At 37.2% G+C, this 19575-nt stretch overlaps 2 protein-coding genes across 3 annotated transcripts in view; one reads left to right on the forward strand and one right to left on the reverse strand.

Moving 5' to 3' along the window:
- Positions 1-19575, reverse strand: part of PRKN (parkin RBR E3 ubiquitin protein ligase) — a 1788167-nt gene that overhangs the window by 1196199 nt on the left and 572393 nt on the right. The window lies entirely within an intron of this gene.
- On the forward strand, positions 13841-14034 carry LOC122726649 (cytochrome c oxidase subunit 7C, mitochondrial). The gene has a single exon (XM_043964492.1). It carries the CDS (start codon positions 13841-13843, stop codon positions 14030-14032), a length of 192 nt encoding a protein of 63 aa, XP_043820427.1. The 3' UTR covers positions 14033-14034.

Here is a 19575-nt window from a genome sequence, read left to right on the forward strand (position 1 = left end):
GATGGCAAACCATTCCAGTATCTTTGCCAAGAAATCCCTAACTGGGGTCACAAAGAATTGAACATGATTGAAAACACCTGAATTGAGTTTCTTTTCTTTTCTTTTTTTTTTTTTTGGTGAGGCAATTGGGGTTAAGTGACTTGCCCAGGGTCACACAGCTAGTAAGTGTTAAGTGTCTGAGGCCGAATTTGAACTCAGGTCCTCCTGAATCCAGGGCCAGTGCTCCTGAATTGTTTCTAACATAGCTATTGGTGTATATGTTTTATCACCTCTAGGAGACTGTCAGCTCTCTATGGGAAAGGGTGATGTCTCATGTAGTTATATCTTCCTGTGTACCTATCATAGTACACTACAAATAGTAGTGACAACTTAATAAATGTTCATTGAGCAAAAGCATGGAATATCCTGATAAATGCCAATCAATCATATCCTAGCTTCTTTTTTTTTTTTTAACAATGAAGATCTGAGGTTGCAAAATAACTGGGGGGAAAAAACCTGAGTATTAATAGTAAAAACAGGCTGCTGTTTATAGTGATGGAAGAATCTATGTCTCCTTCCAAAACTGTCTCAAATGACTTACTATGTGACCTAACAATCCCATAATTATTGCCATTCTTTTTGCATTCATAGATTGTTTCCAGGAGAACCTATTGTGTTACCACATTCAGTTATTATCTTTCCTTTATATATTTCTTATCAGGAAGCAGCAAACAAGAGAGCAGAACATAGGGCAGGTATCTTGTGATTAGGAAAACGGAGACGGTCTGAGACAAAGGGTACTGCCAAGGTTGGTGGGGGGGGGGCGCCACATCGGAGATTTGGATTAAACAAAGGAGATGCATCTCTTGTCCTAGAGCCATACTCTCCTGATTTCTGATAGCCCTTATTCCTACCTGGCCCCAAATCTGACCCCTTCTTCCCCACAGCCATTTTCTAAATCTGTCCCTGCACACTTAAGCCTCGCTTCTACTCCTCCATACCTCCCACAACCTCTTTCGTCTTTTGTACTGGGAACTAAAGGGCAGGCCAAAAGTCACAAAGGGGTCTGATGTTTTAATAATTTTTTGAAAATTACTGTTGCTTTATTTTTTGCCATTTATGGGATTTGATTTTTCACATGTAACAAATTCATTCCCTATATATACTGAATATGATGCTATGGTATTGTAAATTAAAAACAAAAAATAAAGAAGTTATTAAATGTTCGTGACTTTTGGCCCACCCCATATAATCAGATTAAGACTGCCATTAGGGGCAGCTAGGTGGCTCAGTGGATAGAACACTGGCCCTGGAGTCAGGAGTACCTGAGTTCAAATCCAGCCTCAGACACTTAACACTTACTACCTGTGTGACCCTAGACAAGTCACTTATACCCAATTGCCTCACCAAAAAAAAAAAAAAAAAAAAAAAAAAAAAAAAAAAAGGACTGCCATTAATTTTGGAAAAGGGAATGAACATTGACTTCCCTATTGTTCTATTCACCATCCTTGGAAATTCAAAGACAACAACACAACTTCATCTTCCCCTATTGGAATGCAGGCTCCTTGAGAACACAGACCTTCTCATTTTTCTATTTCTATTCTCAGTGCTTAGGATAATACCTGGCAAAAGCAAACGCTTAATAAATACTTATTTGATGACTTTTTTCCACATTTATTCACTCAACATTTACTGAGTGCCTAGGGTAGGAAGGGTGAGAGGCAACAAAACAAGGAAACTGAAGGTCAATTTTGCCTCATATTTTGACTTAACATTCAAACTAATGAACAATACTGTGGCTAGAATTGTTTTTTCAAAAATTAGTGATTTTGGCCATCCTGAACAACTCAAGATCCCTATCAATTGGGTCTTTTTAGGGGGCAGCTGGGTGGTGCAGTGGATAAAGCACTGGCCCTGGATTCAGGAGGACCTGAGTTCAAATCTAGCCTCAGACACTTGACACTTACTAGCTGTGTGACCCTGGGCAAGTCACTTAACCCTCATTGCCACACACAAAAAAAAAGTGTCTTTTTAGAACGTAAAAGGCAAAATATGTCATTAAGGAATGGTTACATACCATTTGGCTTTTAAGAGAATTGTGCACAATAATTCAGAATGATAGTATAAAAACAATGTTTACTGATACCAGTAACAAGATGAGTTGTCTAAAACTAATTTCTCAACGTTCTGTCCTTTATATTCCTAGAGAGAGTCTATATTACTGACCCATTGCCAGATGTTTTTCATGACCAATGGCATTCATTCATTTGTGAAACAGTTGGCTGAGGTTAAAGGTGTAATATACGGCTATGAAACAGTTTTTTTTCTGAGCTGTTAACTGGCCCAAATGGTGACTAAATTGACACGTTGGGCCTCATTAGCATCCAGCTCTATGCAACTAAATTAACTCAACCAGATCAATCTAACTTCTAAGCTTCAGTGGTTTCAAAAAGCAAGAAATTAAAAAAAAAACCCAAAATACATCTTATTTCTTCATCCCATTCCCCAATCCACCTAGATTGACTGAAAAGCAGTATTTCCTCCAGTAGTTTTCCACCCCTGAAGAAACAAAGTTCTGCATTTAAGGTGAAAATATATTGATTAGAAATCCTAGGGAGCAGCTAGGTGGCGCAATGGATAAAGCACTGGCCCTGGATTCAGGAGGACCTGAGTTCAAATATGACCTCAGACTTACTAGCTGTGTAACCCTGGGCAAGTCATTTAATCCTCATTGTCCAGCAAAAAGAAAGAAAGAAAGAAAGAAAGAAAGAAAGAAAGAAAGAAAGAAAGAAAGAAAGAAAGAAAGAAAGAAAGAAAGAAAGAAAGAAAGAAAGAAAGAAAGAAAGAAAGAAAGAAAGAAAGGAAGAAAGGAAGAAAGGAAGAAAGGAAGAAAGGAAGAAAGGAAGAAAGGAAGAAAGGAAGAAAGAAAGAAAGAAAGAAAGAAAGAAAGAAAGAAAGAAAGAAAGAAAGAAAGAAAGAAAGAAAGAAAGAAAGAAAGAAAGAAAGAAAGAAAGAAAGAAAGAAAGGAAGGAAGAAAGAAAGAAAGAAAGAAAGAAAGAAAGAAAGAAAGAAAGAAAGAAAGAAAGAAAGAAAGGAAGGAAGAAAAGAAGAAAGGAAGAAAGAAAGAAAGAAAGAAAGAAAGAAAGAAAGAAAGAAAGAAAGAAAGAAAGAAAGAAAGAAAGAAAGGAAGAAAGGAAGAAAGAAAGAAAGAAAGAAAAGAAGAAAGGAAGAAAGAAAAGAAGAAAGGAAGAAAGAAAGGAAGGAAGGAAGGAAGGAAGGAAGGAAGGAAGGAAGGAAGGAAGGAAGAAAGAAAGAAAGAAAGAAAGAAAGAAAGAAAGAAAGAAAGAAAGAAAGAAAGAAAGAAAGAAAGAAAGAAAGAAAGAAAGAAAGAAAGAAAGAAAGAAAGAAAGAAAGAAAGAAAGGAAGGAAGGAAGAAAAGAAGAAAGAAAGAAAGAAAGAAAGAAAGAAAGAAAGAAAGAAAGAAAGAAAGAAAGAAAGAAAGAAAGAAAGAAAGAAAGAAAGAAAGAAAGAAAGAAAGAAAGAAAGAAAGAAAGGAAGGAAGAAAGGAAGAAAGGAAAGGGAAAGGGGAAGGGGAAGGGAAGAAAGAAAGAAAGAAACAGAGAGAGAGAGAGAGAGAGAGAGAGAAAGGACAAACCATTCCAGTATCTTTGACAAGAAAACCCCAGGGACAGCACTGGAGCACTATGGTCCATGGGGTCATGCAGAGTCAGACACAACTGGACAAAAACAACAAATATTTATTTTATATTTACTGTATTTTTAAAATGTCAAAATACAAGTGATAATATTTACCTGACCTTGTTACTAATAGCTAAAGTTATGCTGAAGTTTCCTTTCCTGGGTTTTGTGGAGTACTTTAAATTCCTTGGACATAGGAAGAGGACAAAAATAATAAAGTGGTATTATTTATCTTGACCTTTTTCCCCAGACATCCTAACAGTCCCAACATATATTTCACAAGGATTCCTTTGTAGAATTCCTGATGGTAGGACAAAAGAAAATTAAGTATACCAAAAGTCAAATCACTTTTTGAAGGTCATATAACAAACTACTGGAAAATTCAGATTTTTTAAAAAGCCAGGATTCCTTGTTTTCTCCCCTCATCTCTAACCAATGAACCCTCTTCTCCCCTTCCCATTCAGTGATTATCCAGGTTGAAAAAAAAAATTGGCTATCTTAGCACATCTTTGAAAGATAATTGTCTCCTCTATACACAGAAGCATTGATGAAGACAAATAGATGCATGAGGCAAACTTAAAAAAATGTACACTATTATATCCGATTATGGAAGTTTTGCATTGAAGCTGTTCATTAAACAGAAGGGCCAGTCTGATTTTCCACTGCTGGCTGACTCCTTAATGAGTTAATCATTTACTGGAAATACAAATGAACTCAGCAGACAGTATCAAAAGTTTCTCTATCTTAATTTATATTCAATAAAAACTTTTCCAAGGCATTTAAGGAATAGCCTACTTATATCCTGCTCAAAGTTTATGATAGAAACCTTTATATTCCAGCACATTGAATTAAGATGACAATAGCTTACTACATCTGAAGAGTAATTCTTTCACAAAAGGTTTAACAGTGTCATATATATATTTTCAAATGGAATTACTAATATTATGACATTATTAATGCCATAATTTTTCAGACTGAAGCTATTTTCATATTCTCAAAATGAAAAATTAATTCTTTAGGCAAAATAAAAGTGTTATATTAGAAGCATTTCTGGCAGTTTTCTCTTTAAAGAATGTCTGCTAATTTACTGTTATTCCTTTTAATATCTACCATAACATTCTGCAAAGGGAAAAGAGATAGACCAAAGTTTCTGAGACAACGATAACAGAATGATGGGAGCTATTAGGTTTTTGACAATGACATTAACAACTTGTCAGGTTGGTACTAAAATGGAACAGAATTACTGCAAAGAGAACGAAATTCATAGGAATCTGAGCTTATCAGTTAAGTTGGATAATTTTGCTCCCTTGTGCAAAGTTACTAGTGAGCTAAAAATATTTCATAAAATTGTAACATGTTAATACCTAAGATAATGAATCATTGATAGGAACTGATATATAGCAATAACAAACATAACAGGTTTCTAAAAACTTATATTTACATAAAATTCATATTTTGATTTTAGATACAGTTGAAATTTGAGTTTTCTTTTCAGTAACATGAAACTCATATGAATCAAAACATATAGTGATCATTCAAAGAAGTAGAAATTAATTCTGAATATGTGACTTGGGAACACAAAGACCAGGATCAATTTTTAACCATGAGAACAAATTCTAAAAATTAAATTTGGTACTTAATTGAGCAAAGCACAACACAGTACTTCATTTTATCCATCTAAAACAGTCCAAGAAGTCAAGGGTATTAGGAAATTGTCAGAACTGTGTTTTCTATCGTAATTTATGAGAAGCACAAAACAAAAACATCAGCATGTCCTTAAGAGACTCAGATGCAGGAAGATGATAATCCTTCAGCACTTAACAAGAGCAGCTGATCTAACCTCCCTCTTCTTGCACAATTGGAATGGTCTTCCTTGGAGCTTATAGGCATGCATCCTTCATGCTGCAACTTTAGCCCTTTCTTGGGTTTTGGTTCGCCACAGAAAGGGTGCTTAGTTGCCACTGTCATTTCTGTCAGGAATGCCAGCATTCAATTAGTCTCCCAGGCTTAAAACCTCCGTGTTAATTTTGACTCTTCCTTCTCCCTTACTTCTAATTTCCAGGCAAGTTCCAAGTTCTGTTGATTCTACACCTGAATTGCCTCTCCCATTAGTCACTGTCCTCTCTATTCCCACATACCCTCATTACCACCTGCCTGGACTACTGCAATAGCTTCCTAATAGGTCGCCTAGTACCCACTCTGAATTCTCAGGTCAATCTCCCCCACGGCTACCAGCTTAATCTTCCTCAAGCATAAATCTGGACAAGCCACTTTTCTGCTCAGAATGGTTCGGTGGTTCCCTATTGCCTAATGACTATAGTACAAACTCTTTAGCTTTGCACTTAGAGGATTCCATAATGGGGTGGCATCCTGCTTTTGGGGTTTTATCTCATTCTACTGCTCTCTAGATACCCTAACCTGTTAGCCAGACTAGAATACTCACTACCCTCCATACACTTCCTAAGTATTCCCCCGTGTCTCTGTTTACGCTATTCCTTGTGCCTGAATTGTCCCCTCTCTTCATCCACTGAAATCCTACCCAGACTTTAATGCCCGATTCAAAATTTCACCTCAGGCTTCCTTAACCCTCCCAGGCGGTGATGACCTTCATCATCCCAGCAAATCATATAGCATTTTATTTGGCCTATTTTTTATATATGTACTATACAATATTTGTATTAGGGGTGGGGTTGTCTCTGTGGATACACACACATGTGCTATCTCCCTATTAGGACAACTAGGTGGTAAAGTGTCAGGAAGACCTGAGTTCAAATCTTGCCTCAGCCATTTACTAACTGTGAGATTCTTGGCAAGTCATTTACCTCTGTCTACCTTAGTTTCTTCATCTATGAAATAGGGTTAATAATAAATAGTACTTACCTTACAGGGATGTTATGAGAATTGTTAAGAGATAAAATAATAAAGTACTTTGAAATCTTAAATATTTATTGCTATTACTATCATCATCATCATTACAGGAGATAACATTTGTAAAGTGCTTCACAAACCTTAAAGCACCATATAAATGCTAACAATTAGCCTACAAGCTTTATGAAGAAAGGGACCATGTTTCTAGCTATCCTACCACAATTCTCTGCATAAAATGGGTGCTGAACACATGTTTGCTGAATGGAACTGAATAGCATGCAACGTAGACTCACCCAAAACAAAAAAACTGACTAGAGTTTATCCTACCAGCATTAAAAACTTACTGCCAACCAGTTCTAAACTGAAGGAACTTTGACTTTGAGGAGATGAGAAAAAAACAACTGGATTCCTTCCCTCAATTAACTCACATACTCTCTCTCCACAGCTGGAATGTCAGTCGTGAAAACTCTAACTCTGTGTGTGTGTGTGTGTGTGTGTGTGTGTGAGAGAGAGAGAGAGAGAGAGAGAGAGAGAGAGAGAGAGAGAGAGACAGAGAGAGAGAGAGAGAGAGAGAGAGAGAGAGACAGAGACAGAGACAGAGAGACAGAGATTCTCTCTAAAGCAGCATGAGCCTCAACCCCAAACCTGAAGGGGCATCCATGAACACCAGGACTCATCACAATAAAGACCCAAGGGGAAAGAGATCCAGGACTCAATTCCATGAATGTTAAATCTTCACTATTTCTCCATATTAAGAAGTATCTCCACATGCACTCAAAACAAACTCTTACCACATGTTCAATTCATTTATGAAAATCAACTGGGCTGATTCGATTCAGGATACGTCTGTCATCATCCTATGACCTGGCTTCCATAAATATTCAAAGTAAAGGAACAGTTCACTTTTTCTTAATTAAGCCCAGGAAAGAAAGTAGCAAAGACTTAAAGAGCAACAGGTCCTACAAAGACTTCTTATAGGAGGCAGCTAGGTGGCGCAGTGGATAGAGCACCAGCCCGGGATTCAGGAGACCTGAGTTCAAATCCAGCCGCAGACACATGACACTTACTAGCTGTATGACCCTGGGCAAGTCACTTATGCCCCATTGCCCCACACAAAATAAATAAATAAATAAATAATGAAAAATTTTGGAAAAATAAAAAATTACTTCTTATAGCTGCTCAACCCCCAGCCAAGGACACAATCGGGAAAATGTCATAGCTCCTATGTTGGATCTGATAGTTACATTCTTGTACACTGTTGGTAACATTCTGCTGCAGCATTCCCTTTAAAGACCATGTGCAATGTTATAAGGGAGTAGGTTTCTAATCAAATTAAGACTTAAATCTACTTGAGTCTCATCAATTTCAAATAGACAAACACTCTATGGGAAGGATATTTATGGAATAAAGCTATCTTTTCTGTTTCTTCCACTTCCACCCTAGTTTGGGACCTTGTAATTTCACACATATATATCAAAATAGTCCCTTAATTAGTATCTCTCCATCTCATAAGCGTCTTACCACTACACCCTGACAACAATTCATCCTAAACACTGCTGTCAGATTAATCTTCATACAAATATTTCCTTCATCATATCAGTCTCTTGCTTAAAAATCTTCAATTCCTCTCCACTGCCAAAAGAATGAATTTCAAACTCTTTAGAATTGTATTTTAATCTAAGGCCAATAATCTAAGGCTAACTTCTCTTTCTTACCTTATATCCTTTACATACATACATAAATACATATATATATATATATATATAGACACACAAATACATTATGTATGTATGTATGTGTGTAGATAGATATAGAAATAGATACAGACATAGACAGACAGACAGAGAGAGAAAGAGAAATGATAATAGCGACACAGACACACTCTCCACTCTAGGCAAAGAAGAGTGCTCATGCAACGGGTCTTGCATATTCTTACCCTATATTAACATTAAGTTCTGATATCATTATCTAACATTATTTATTTATTCATTGTTTCCCCACCAAGAACAAAAACCCTTTGAAGGCCATGACCAACTCTATTATTCCATATACACCACATTGCTTTGCACAATGTCTTACACAAAAGTATTCAATAAATATTTAATATTTTGGTGAAGTGAGGGATTGAATAGGAAAATTACTTCTTTGCCTATCTCTTCCCAAAGCCCAAACTCACCCAGCTAGAATCCCTGAGCTCTTCAATCATTCAAACCACACACACACACTGCCTTTATCTCAAACTCATGGTTCTATGCAATTCTTCCCTAGCTAAAACTGCAGGATCTGAAGTCAGTGACTTCAGTGTTGGCCCCACCATCCTGATTCCCTTTATTATTTGAACATACTAATCCCATCAATCCTCTATTTATTTTCCTATCATTTTCTTTTCCTCCTTGTGGCCCTCAGGACACTGAGATACAGAATTGTACATTTCCCATTGGAGCTGCCTACTACTCAACTTCAACTTGAACCTTGCCACTCCTCAGAAACCCTATTCTCCATCTTCCACTTTCTCCCCAACACAGTCTCTACAACAGCTATTTTGGACCTCAGTTGATGACCTTGTCTCCTTCAGAGATGATTTGTGTCATCCAGTATGAGTTCATTTATCTTCACCTCAGCATCTCTGCCTTAAGAGACAAGAGTTGCAGAAGAGGCAAAGTAGGCACCAGCGAAATGGTTATGTTTATAGAAGAATAAAGGACACTTCTTTCTCTGAGACTAGGGACAAAGAAGAAAGGATAGTCAAAGATGCTGAGGTGAAGATAAATGAACCCATACTGGATGTCTCTGAAAGAGACAAAGTCATCAACTGAGAGCCAGAGGAGGGATTAGGAATTTAAAGAGATAAGAGGAGGTCCAAAATAGCTATTGTGGAGACTGAATTTGAAGGATGCTAACCAATTAGCTTTGTAATGACCTGCCTCTATCAAAAGAGGATAAAAACCCTTGGAAGACACCAGGAAGCTCTCTTTTAGGACAGCATGGGTCTTCGTGGGGTCTTCTAGGTCTTCTAAGTCTTTTAGGCTTCTCTTGTTTCCTTGAGACCACATGCTGTCTCTGGGAGACAGCATGGATCTTCTGGGACTTTTCTCCTGCTTGCACCAACTAGCATACTGAAGCTTTCTCCCTGCTTTCTCTACTATGCATCCTTAGGCCATGAGAAATTAGGGAAACATGTGGTCAATCCTTTACTGATATAATAATAAATTAATATAAGCTTATCCCAAACTGGTGTAAATACCAATAGCAATTAAAATTTCAAAAAACATAGAACCCAAGTCCACCAGCACCAGAGGTAGTACATGTTCCACTACACCAACCTGCCTCCATTTATCAGGTCAACAAAAAACAAGACCAAGGGACCAGAGGGGAGACTTTCATACTTAAACAGTAACTACAATTGAAATGATATAATATGAATACATGTATGATTGTACAATCCTAGGTTTGGGAATATTTCCAAATAACTGTGGCTCTATACAAGGAAGATAGGGCTTTTATACAGGAAGATTATAAATGACAAAGAATAAAACGTTTTCTTAATCAAGAAACACATACACACACACACACATATAAATAGAAGACATGAGTTTAAGACCCAGCTATATTACTTTGTTCCTATGTAATACTTACCTATGTAATAATCATCTCTAAAATGAAAACAATATTTTCTACTCAAGAGCTTTACTTAGCAATATTTGGTCCCTGATCAAATATTACCAAATCACTTCAAAACCTTCGAAAAACTTTGGAAAATAAATTTGGTAATGGGGAACATGGATGGGGCAAAGTTTGGTGAAGATGGTTCTAAGTCAGGAAGAAGCCCACCTTAGGAGTGTATGGACAGAAAGGGGGTGAATTGACAAAGAAGCATGCTATCCATCTGGCACCTTACTATTTTAATGAATTCTTGTGAACTAGATGCTACACTTAGTGGTTTCTATATTGCTGATGAAGTGCTAATACTATCTGTGTATTTTAAATTTGAATGTCCTTGGTTAAAGTCCTAGTTGCCCCTCCTTAATTATGGCTCTGCCTGAACTATCTACTTCACAAGATTCTTGAAGATCAAATGTTCCTAGCTAACATGCTTTGTAACTATATAAGCAATATCTAGAGATAAGTAATCATTGTTATCATTATTAATTATCCTTTGCTACCCCCTCCATAAATCCCTACTCTAATGTTTCATTGTGGCATGTAGGTCCTGGTTCTTATAGCAGGAGCTCTGACAGGTTTTAATAATCTGAAAAACTTGAGTAGAGGCCTAGCGACAGAATAAATATCCATTACCTAAGGACCATTCTATGTTAGAGGGATTCAGGTAATGATTTATTTTCAGCACAACACAAGACCACACACTAAAATGTGAGTAAATGGGATCTTTGAACTGTTTAAATATGCTGACTTTAGACCATGACATTAAACTCTGATTATCTCCAGGAGTTTAAAATCCCAAGTATTCTCTTTCTTCACAAATCTAATACTCTTTTATCTATCATAACTCTCTTTGATATTTCTGAAGCCAATAACATTAATGACAATCTTATTATTCTTCAGTTGTTTCCGACTCTTCGTGACTCCATTTGGGGTTTCTTTGACAAAGATAGTGGAGTAGTTTGCCATTTCTTTCTCCAGCTCATTTCACAGATGAGGAAACTGAGGCAAACAGGGTGAAGTGACTTTCCTAGGGTCACATAACTTGTAAGTGCCCAAGGCCAAATTTGAAATCAGGAAGATGAGTCTTTCTGACTCCAGACCTGGTGCTCTGCTCTATCCATTATACTATCTCACTGCCCATACTGTTGATCTTTGAAACTCTTTTCTCCTAGTTTTTCATATGAAAAAGCAAATTCTAAAAGGAAGGCACTGAAGCAAATCACTAATAATTATAGAAATACAAATAAAACAACTCTGAATTTTACACATACACATACATGCACATAAATTGGTAAGGATGATAGAAAAGGAAAATGATATTTTCTGGGAAAGGCTATGAGAAAACAGGCATACTAATAGTGGAGTTGTGAAGTGGTTCAAATATTCTAGAAGACAATATGTATGCCCCTAAAGTCATTCAAATGTGCATGCTCTATGGCCCAGAGATGTTGCTTGTCCTTTGTACCCAAAGAGGCCCATGACACCAGAGTTATGTCATCACTTGCACTGAACTGGATTTAAGTGAGGAAGAGCTTTGCAAGGTCACCAACCTCACTCTCTCCTTCAGAGCCATCTGGGTCCAGTAGCAAGATATATATCAGGATGACTGGAGATGGCCCCGGATGTTTAAGCAACTGGGGTTAAGTGACTTGTCCAGCATCACTCAGATAGTAATTGTCTGAGGATGTCCCAGTTCTATAGCCCAAGAAGACTGAAGAGAGGGGAAATAATGGTTATAGAGATAGGGACTGAACCTCACTCTCAAAAGAGGAAGCTCCCTCTACCGATACAGATTAGCGCCTTCTCTGCAACATTTAGATTTCAAGAGAATTACCTAGAACATTGAGTTTTTAAGTGATTTAGTCAGAGTCACCCAGCCAGCATGTATCAGAGGCAAGACTAGAACTGAGGACTTTCTGAATTCAAAGATAGTTCTCTATCCACTATGGAGTATTGTGGTAAAAAGTTTTAACAGTCGGTTAGATAATGGAGAGATGCCAGGTTTTTTTTTAGGACCACCCTTTTGGGGAGGAGACCAACAGCATGAGCTACGCATACCAGTCCGCCTGCAACGCACGCCAGATTGCCTGCTGAGCACTCGACTTCCGGGGTGCTAGCTTAAAAGGCAAGGAGAGAATGGAAGTGGGGCCTTTTTTCCTGCTCTGCTGGTCTCCTGGCTGCGCTGCACAGACAGACGCGGACTGGAGTTTGACTCGGCCCGGCTCTCGGTTAACAGCACACGCTTGACTCGTCCTCTCTCACCAAAGGTGGCCTTTGGTTTTTGGTGAGTTTCATACAGAATATAGACTAAGCCTAGACTTAAGACGATTTGTATTGTATTTCTACTTTCCTATCCTTCTAATCAACATCACCTTGTGACTACCATACAATAAAAGCTCTATCTAGAAAACCAGAAGCTTCTTCCATTTACTAGTCTGGGAGATAAATTAAGGGAAAGGTTAAGTAGAGTAGATTTATGATCTAATATCCAATTTTAATCTCACAATGTTGTCTATTTATAATAGCTTTTTTCCCAATGGCAAAGAACTAGAACATGAGAGGATGGTTAAACTATTATGGAATATGACTGGGATAGAAGAGTATTGCATTGCAAGAAATGATAAAAGGGGGGGACAGCTAGGTGGCTCAACAGATAGAGTACCGGCCCTGGAGTCAGGAGTACCTGAGTTCAAATCCGGCCTCAGACGATTGACACTTACTAGCTGTGTGACCGTGGGCAAGTCACTTAACCCCAATTGCCTCACCAAAAAAAAAAAAAAAATGATGAAAGGGATTTTTCAGAGAAACCTGGGAAGACCTGTATGAAATGATGCAAAATACATGGAGCAGAACCAAGAAAACAATTCATATACCAACAGAAATATCATGAAGAACATATAAGAAATAATAAGACAAATATAGAGAAGCATAGAAATACTGGTATAAAGCAAGGAAATCAAAGCCCAAGCAACTATATACACCAGGCCTTCTTAAACTTTTTCCATTCACAGCCCCCTTTTGCCCAAGAAATTTTTGTATGGCTCCAGGTACATAGGTATATAAAATAGATATGAGGGGCTGGCCTCAGACACTTGATTCGCTAGCTGTGTGACCCTGGGCAAGTCACTTTACCCTCATTGCCCCACAAAAAAAAAAATTAAAAAAAAATATATATATATATATATATATACATAGGGGCAGCTAGGTGGTACAGTGGATTCAGGAGGACCTGAGTTCAAATCTGACCTCAGACACTTGACACTTACTAGCTGTTTGACCCTGGGTAAGTCACTTTACCCTCATTGCCCCACAGAAAAAAAAAAATGAAGCAATCATCAAAACCATTGGTAAGGGTCACTTAACCCCAGTTGCCTCACCCCCCCAAAAAAAAATATATATATACATAACCTTTTACTGTTGCCAAATTTTTTGCAACCCCCACATTCAGTTATACAACTCCCTATGGGGTCACCACTCACAGTTTAAGAAGCTTTAATATATACGATAATTGCAACAATGTAAATGGAAAGAATATTCACAATTTTTTAAATGCTTCAAAATAATTTTCTAAAAATATTATATGCTCCATCGCAGCCTCCTCTGTAGTCGTCGCAGAGCCCTCAGCAGCGCCATGCTTGGGCAGAGCTTGCCCAGGTTCTCCACCTCCTTGGTTCGCAGGAGCCACTATGAGGAGGGCCCAGGGAAGAACCTGCCCTTTTCAATAGAAAACAAATGGCGGTTGCTGGCAATGGTAACTGTGTACTTTGGATCTGGATTTGCTGCACCTTTCTTTATATTAAGACATCAGATGCTTAAGAAATAAGATTCTCCTATACAGGAATGACTTAAAGAACAACCACCACCTATAAAATGAGTTCTGAAGAATGGAGTAGGCAAGCTATAAGGGATAGTTATCTGTCAGGAGAGGAGGAAGAGGGAAAGATATTGGAGACATTTTACATACACACATATTAAGGTAAATATACTAAAACAACATTGTAGAGAAAAATAAAACTTTGAAAGTCTTAAGGTACAGTTTTCAATGCAATAATCAATCATTTTTACCAAGGGGTAATGATCAAGCATGCTACCAACTCCTGACAAAGAAACAATGGACTCAAGGTAGAAAGAAACACATTTTTGGACATGAACGATATGGATGTTTCATTTTCTTTTTTTAATCAACTATGCACATTTGTTACAGGAAAGAAATTTTTTTTTTATAATTTGGTGGGGTGGGGGGAGAAGGTTAGTGAGAAGAAGAAAAGGAGAAGGAAGAGGAAGAGAAGGAAAAGAAGAATGAGAAAGAAGAAAATGAGCAGGAGGAAGAGATAAAAAATTGGGTCATTAAAGCATTTTTTTTTTTAGTTAGTCAATTTATTTAAGTGACTCCTATGGAACAGACATTGTGCTAAGCAGTAGGGAATACAAAAAGATTTAAAGTATTTTTTAAATCCAAAGAACAAAAAGAGAGTCAAAGGGAACATTTATAAATATTTATATTTATATATGGTATTTAGTGTATATGTGTATATTTAAAAGAAACATGCTATATGTAATAAAGATCTATGATTTCATATAAAATCCTTTTTTTCTCTTCTTTGTATATAGAAATGTTCATGTCAGTATTTGTCAAGTTCAAAATAACACACAAAAAAAGTATTTAAAACTTCAAAATTTTCCTTTAAAAAAGAGCAAAGGGGTTAAACTAGATTACCTCTAAGCTGGTTTCTGGTTTACAGTCAGTGGCTCTGAGTCGCACTCTACTATTCCCAGCTTATGTTAATATGCCTCCTTGCCTCAATACCCAAAGTACTTTATGATATATTGTGTCACATGATTACATTAAATTTAGGATGTCATATACTGTATTGTAGTGTTCTCTCAATGCCTCTTTCCCAATATTTTTCGTGATGTTCTGCAAGATCCAGGAGGTCTGGCTCATATTTACTTTTTATGCCCTGCAGCAACTACCTGGAGTGCTCAATAAAGGCATACTGGATATAACTGAGAAGATGCCACCTTTTGCTAAACTGTCCAACATAAGCTGAAAATCATCAGAGAACAAACAACACACCACACTTCTCTGTATACTTAATCTTCTGTTTGCGAGACAGGTGACGAAGCCTTGTTGAGCCATAGATGAAAGATGTTTTTTAAGGTTAGAACAAAAGAGTAATGCCAAGTAGAAAGATAAGGGAAGTTTACTTTAAGAGTGGTTTTTGTTTGGGGAGATGGGAGGGAGTTAAAATTTTAACCTTGAAAAAAACCTCTTTTAGGCTTCCTAGAGTTTACTCAATAGAAGGTCAACAATGCTCAATGACATACTTCCCATTATAAAAAAGATGGAAAGGTTTGCCTTTGGGATTTAGTAAGCAAATGAAAAATCAAAGACAAACAAAATGTTTTATACTGAGTTAACTTGGTGACCCATTTTGCAATAAGTGAGATACGGCTTGCTGATAAAATTCCTTTTATCTGCATGCTGCTGATAAAAGACCCTTTCTTGGTGAACTCTACCATTGATAAGCTATCCAATCATCTGATATAAGTCCAAGAAGTGCCTACACATTGCTTCATATATCATCAATTACTCATAAGAGAAACAAATCTTTGCCCTGTCACCAATCATTTGACTGTGTATACTGTACATAAATGTCTAAAACTCACTCTATTTCCAGTTTTCAGTTATAAATTTGAAATAGGCAGCCTGAGTAGAGGATAGATAGCTGATTTTAGGATCTAAAAGAAGCAGGGCTAGCCCTGCTTCTGACAAAAACTGGCTGTGGGACCCTGGATAAATCACTTTGTTTTTCAATCCTCCCAGACAATTCTCCGAGATTGTAAATTGCAAGATGAGGGGCCAATGTGCATCAGTCAGTAGTGGAGGTAGCTTTGAAAGCATAGGTCCAAACTTCTCCCCCCCAAATTAGGTTTATTAATATTTACCCCTACTTAAGACTTTACAAATTTTGTTAAGCTAAATGAGCACAGCAGCACTGTGCTCAGTGTTGAGTTCCTAGGAGGAAAGGCAATATATAAGTCCAGATATCATCACCATCGTTATTATTAAAAGAATTGGAATTCTAATAATATCTGGAATATCTAGTAGTATCTGTATATCCAGTGATATGCATTTTAACAGCAGGGAAGCTCCTTCAGAATCAAATTATCCTAAATATATTGATCAAGGACATTTTTCTTCTAGAAGTTAAGGCTCCCCCAGAGAAAAATTTAGGCTAATTCCCCTCAATGCCAAAACAATGAGTCAAATGCAGTCAAATAAACATGTATACACACAGACATACTTTGGCCATTTCGCAGTATAAAAGTTTAAAAAAAAAAAGAACCAGGTCAATGAATTTCTTACTTTTTCAGTAGATTTCTTTTGATGCATTTGGATCATAGATTTAGAACTGGAATAGTGCCTAGAAGCCACTAAATCTAACCCCCTTCTTTTTACAGATGAGAAAACTGAGGCCTAGAGAGATGAGGAGACTCACTAGGCACCATTAGTGTCCGAGTTGGGATTTGAATCCAGGTCTTTTTGATATAGTTGTCCCAAAAGCTTAGCTATTTCTTAGTCTCTATCCATAGAGTAGTACTCAAACAATGTGAGAGCAGGCAAAAATGGTGGAATCAGTGAACTGTTGTAAGATGTCTAAACATCTAATATGGGCCTTGCTCCAATGTACTGACTCCCCTATTCCACACATACTTTCCACAGCACAATGAAATTTGAACTCCTTCTCATCCCTTGTTCTCCAGAATTTTGGGCTTTCTACCTCGTCAGTAACTGGATTCAGCTCATGTGTGTGCCCATGTGAATGCTTTACAAACCTCACCAGAGTAGTTATTTTGTAAAGAGAACTGATGGTATATAAAGTTATAAGGACCTCCAAACCCAGCAGGCTTATGACCCTTATGACCTAGTAATGAAGGTCCCCTGATCCAATCATTTCCTATAAAGAGACACCCCACATCCAGAACCATATATCTGTCCCTGTTTGAGACTTTGGGATTTTTTTTGCTTTGTTTTGGCTCCCATATATTTGGGAATCCAACACTGTATTTGATCCAATGGCCCCATAAGTATATTTTAGATGATATAAATTTCTCTAAAGCAAATTTCTTTATAGAAAGCAGGAATATTTATAAGCGAGAAGAAGAGAGTAAATTTATTGCACCATTGGGGCTTTGTCACCAAGGGAAAAAAAAAAAAGAAAATACTGCAAAAACGAATGTTGCAACTTACACCTAATTAAGGAGAGACATCAAATAACAAGATTTCTCTGCTACCTCATGCACCACCCTTTTATTGTTATAAAAGAGAGAGAGATAGCAGCACTGCTAGCTTAAGCTTATATCACAATAAAGAGAGAAGAGGAAGAAAGGGAGAGAGGGAAGGAGGAAAGAAGGATGAGAGTAGATCAAAGTTGGAAGAAACCTCAGAAGCCCTCTGCTCCAGCCCATACATGAGTTTTAGAACCTCCTCTAAAACAACATAAAGAAGTGGCCGTCAATTTTAACTTAAATGTTTCCAGTGAGGAAGAACCTATTACCCTACCAAGGGAGCCCATTACACTTCAAGATAGCTATAATAGTTTGAAAACAGGTCTTTATATCAAGCCAAAATTTGTTCTGTCACTTCTACCCATTACTGCTAATTCTGTTCCTTGGGGTCAAGAAGAAAGAGCTGAGAATAGCTATTTTTCTTGCATTTACTTATGCTCCTCTTCCTGAGGCTAAAAAAAATCCCCATTTCCTTCCATCAACCTTCATATAGCTTCTCTAGGCTTTTCACTATCCTGATTTCACTAGCTATCTCAGCATCCTTCTCCATCGTACCATCATCCTTCCTAAAATGTGGCCAGCCCTGAAAACAATACTCCAGGTGTGGTCTGCTGCAGGGCAGAGGGGAAAAAATAATAATCACCTCACTCTAATCCTGAACATTCTACTTACTTTAATAAGGCCCAAGATCCAATTTTTTTATTGTGATATCATATATATATATATATATATATCCCCACCTCCAATCATTCATTTCCCTGATGCCTTAACTCTAGTTCTTCGTTGAAATTCTCTCTGTTATATCAAAGACTTCACAAACCCACTTGTGCTTCTCCATTGCCCACTGAGTAATAATCCTTTCTAACTTTTTAGAGATTATAAGAATTCTATGATCTAAGGCCTTAAAACAACACTGGTACAATGATATTATTGACAATTTAATATTTATTATTTTTTTATTATCATAATGACTATACCAATGATGATTGTGGCTACAGTCAAAATCAACTCAATCAAGAATAAAGTGATATATAGGTGTGTGATACTATGTGCATATATAAGTAATTATTCTTTTCAAGGTAACTGAAAGTAACGACTGTTACTGTATTATTCTTAGATTTTTTTCCCCTCAAAAACAAAAACAACTTAAAGCCACACAATTGCTGTTCTTGTTCAGTTGTGTCTAACTCATCATGATCTCATGGACCATAGCCTGCCAGGCCCTTTGTCCTTCACTAAAACCCCATGGACAGTACCCCCCCCCAAAAAAAAGCTGCATATGGATCACATACAAACACATACATGTATGCACACATAAAAATGTTCTTCTTTTATATATACATGAATATGTGGATATCATAAGGCTCTCTGTTCCTATCTGACCTCTTTCAGTTGCAGGCAATGATGAAAATAGACCCTGAAAATGTCCAGACAACAGAATTTACCAACATGTGCATGTGTGTACACACACACACACACACACACACACACACACACACACACACACACGGCAGCATTGTGGCATGGAAAGAATTTGAAGAATTTCGACCCCTTGGTTTAAGGCCTACTTCTGACAAAAACTGGTTCTGTGGCCCTGGACAAGCCATTGAAACCTTCAGCATCTCAGGCAAATCTATAAGCCTACAAATTACCAAAGAGTTGCTAATATGTACCTGTAGGGGGCGTTTTCCTACTACAATTTCACCATACCAATACAATCCCAGGTCTGGAGCTCCCACAGTGTCCCAAAAATCTTAGTACACTTTTAAACTAAGAGCTTAAATCAGGCCTATCTGTCTTGGTACACTTTTAAACTTTGATCATTTAAATATGGCCTGTCATATGTATGTGTGTATATGTAATACACATATAAAAACGTACCATATATCTACATATACATACATGTGTGTACTCTACAAATGCACATAGAAAACCTGTGCATATACACACAAATAAATAGTTGGAACACCTATTCATAATACATACACACACACACAGGGCTGTTCATGACATTCCTGTTCATAATAGAGAATACTTTGGAGTACATATGATAGAATCAATTAGAATTGAATA

Source organism: Dromiciops gliroides, chromosome 4 (genome assembly GCF_019393635.1).
Source record: "Dromiciops gliroides isolate mDroGli1 chromosome 4, mDroGli1.pri, whole genome shotgun sequence".
Lineage (NCBI taxonomy): Eukaryota > Metazoa > Chordata > Mammalia > Microbiotheria > Microbiotheriidae > Dromiciops > Dromiciops gliroides.

Excerpts from the sequence above, each read along its gene's own strand:
- LOC122726649 (XM_043964492.1), top strand. The coding sequence starts at position 13,841 with ATGCTTGGGCAGAGCTTGCCCAGGTTCTCCACCTCCTTGGTTCGCAGG.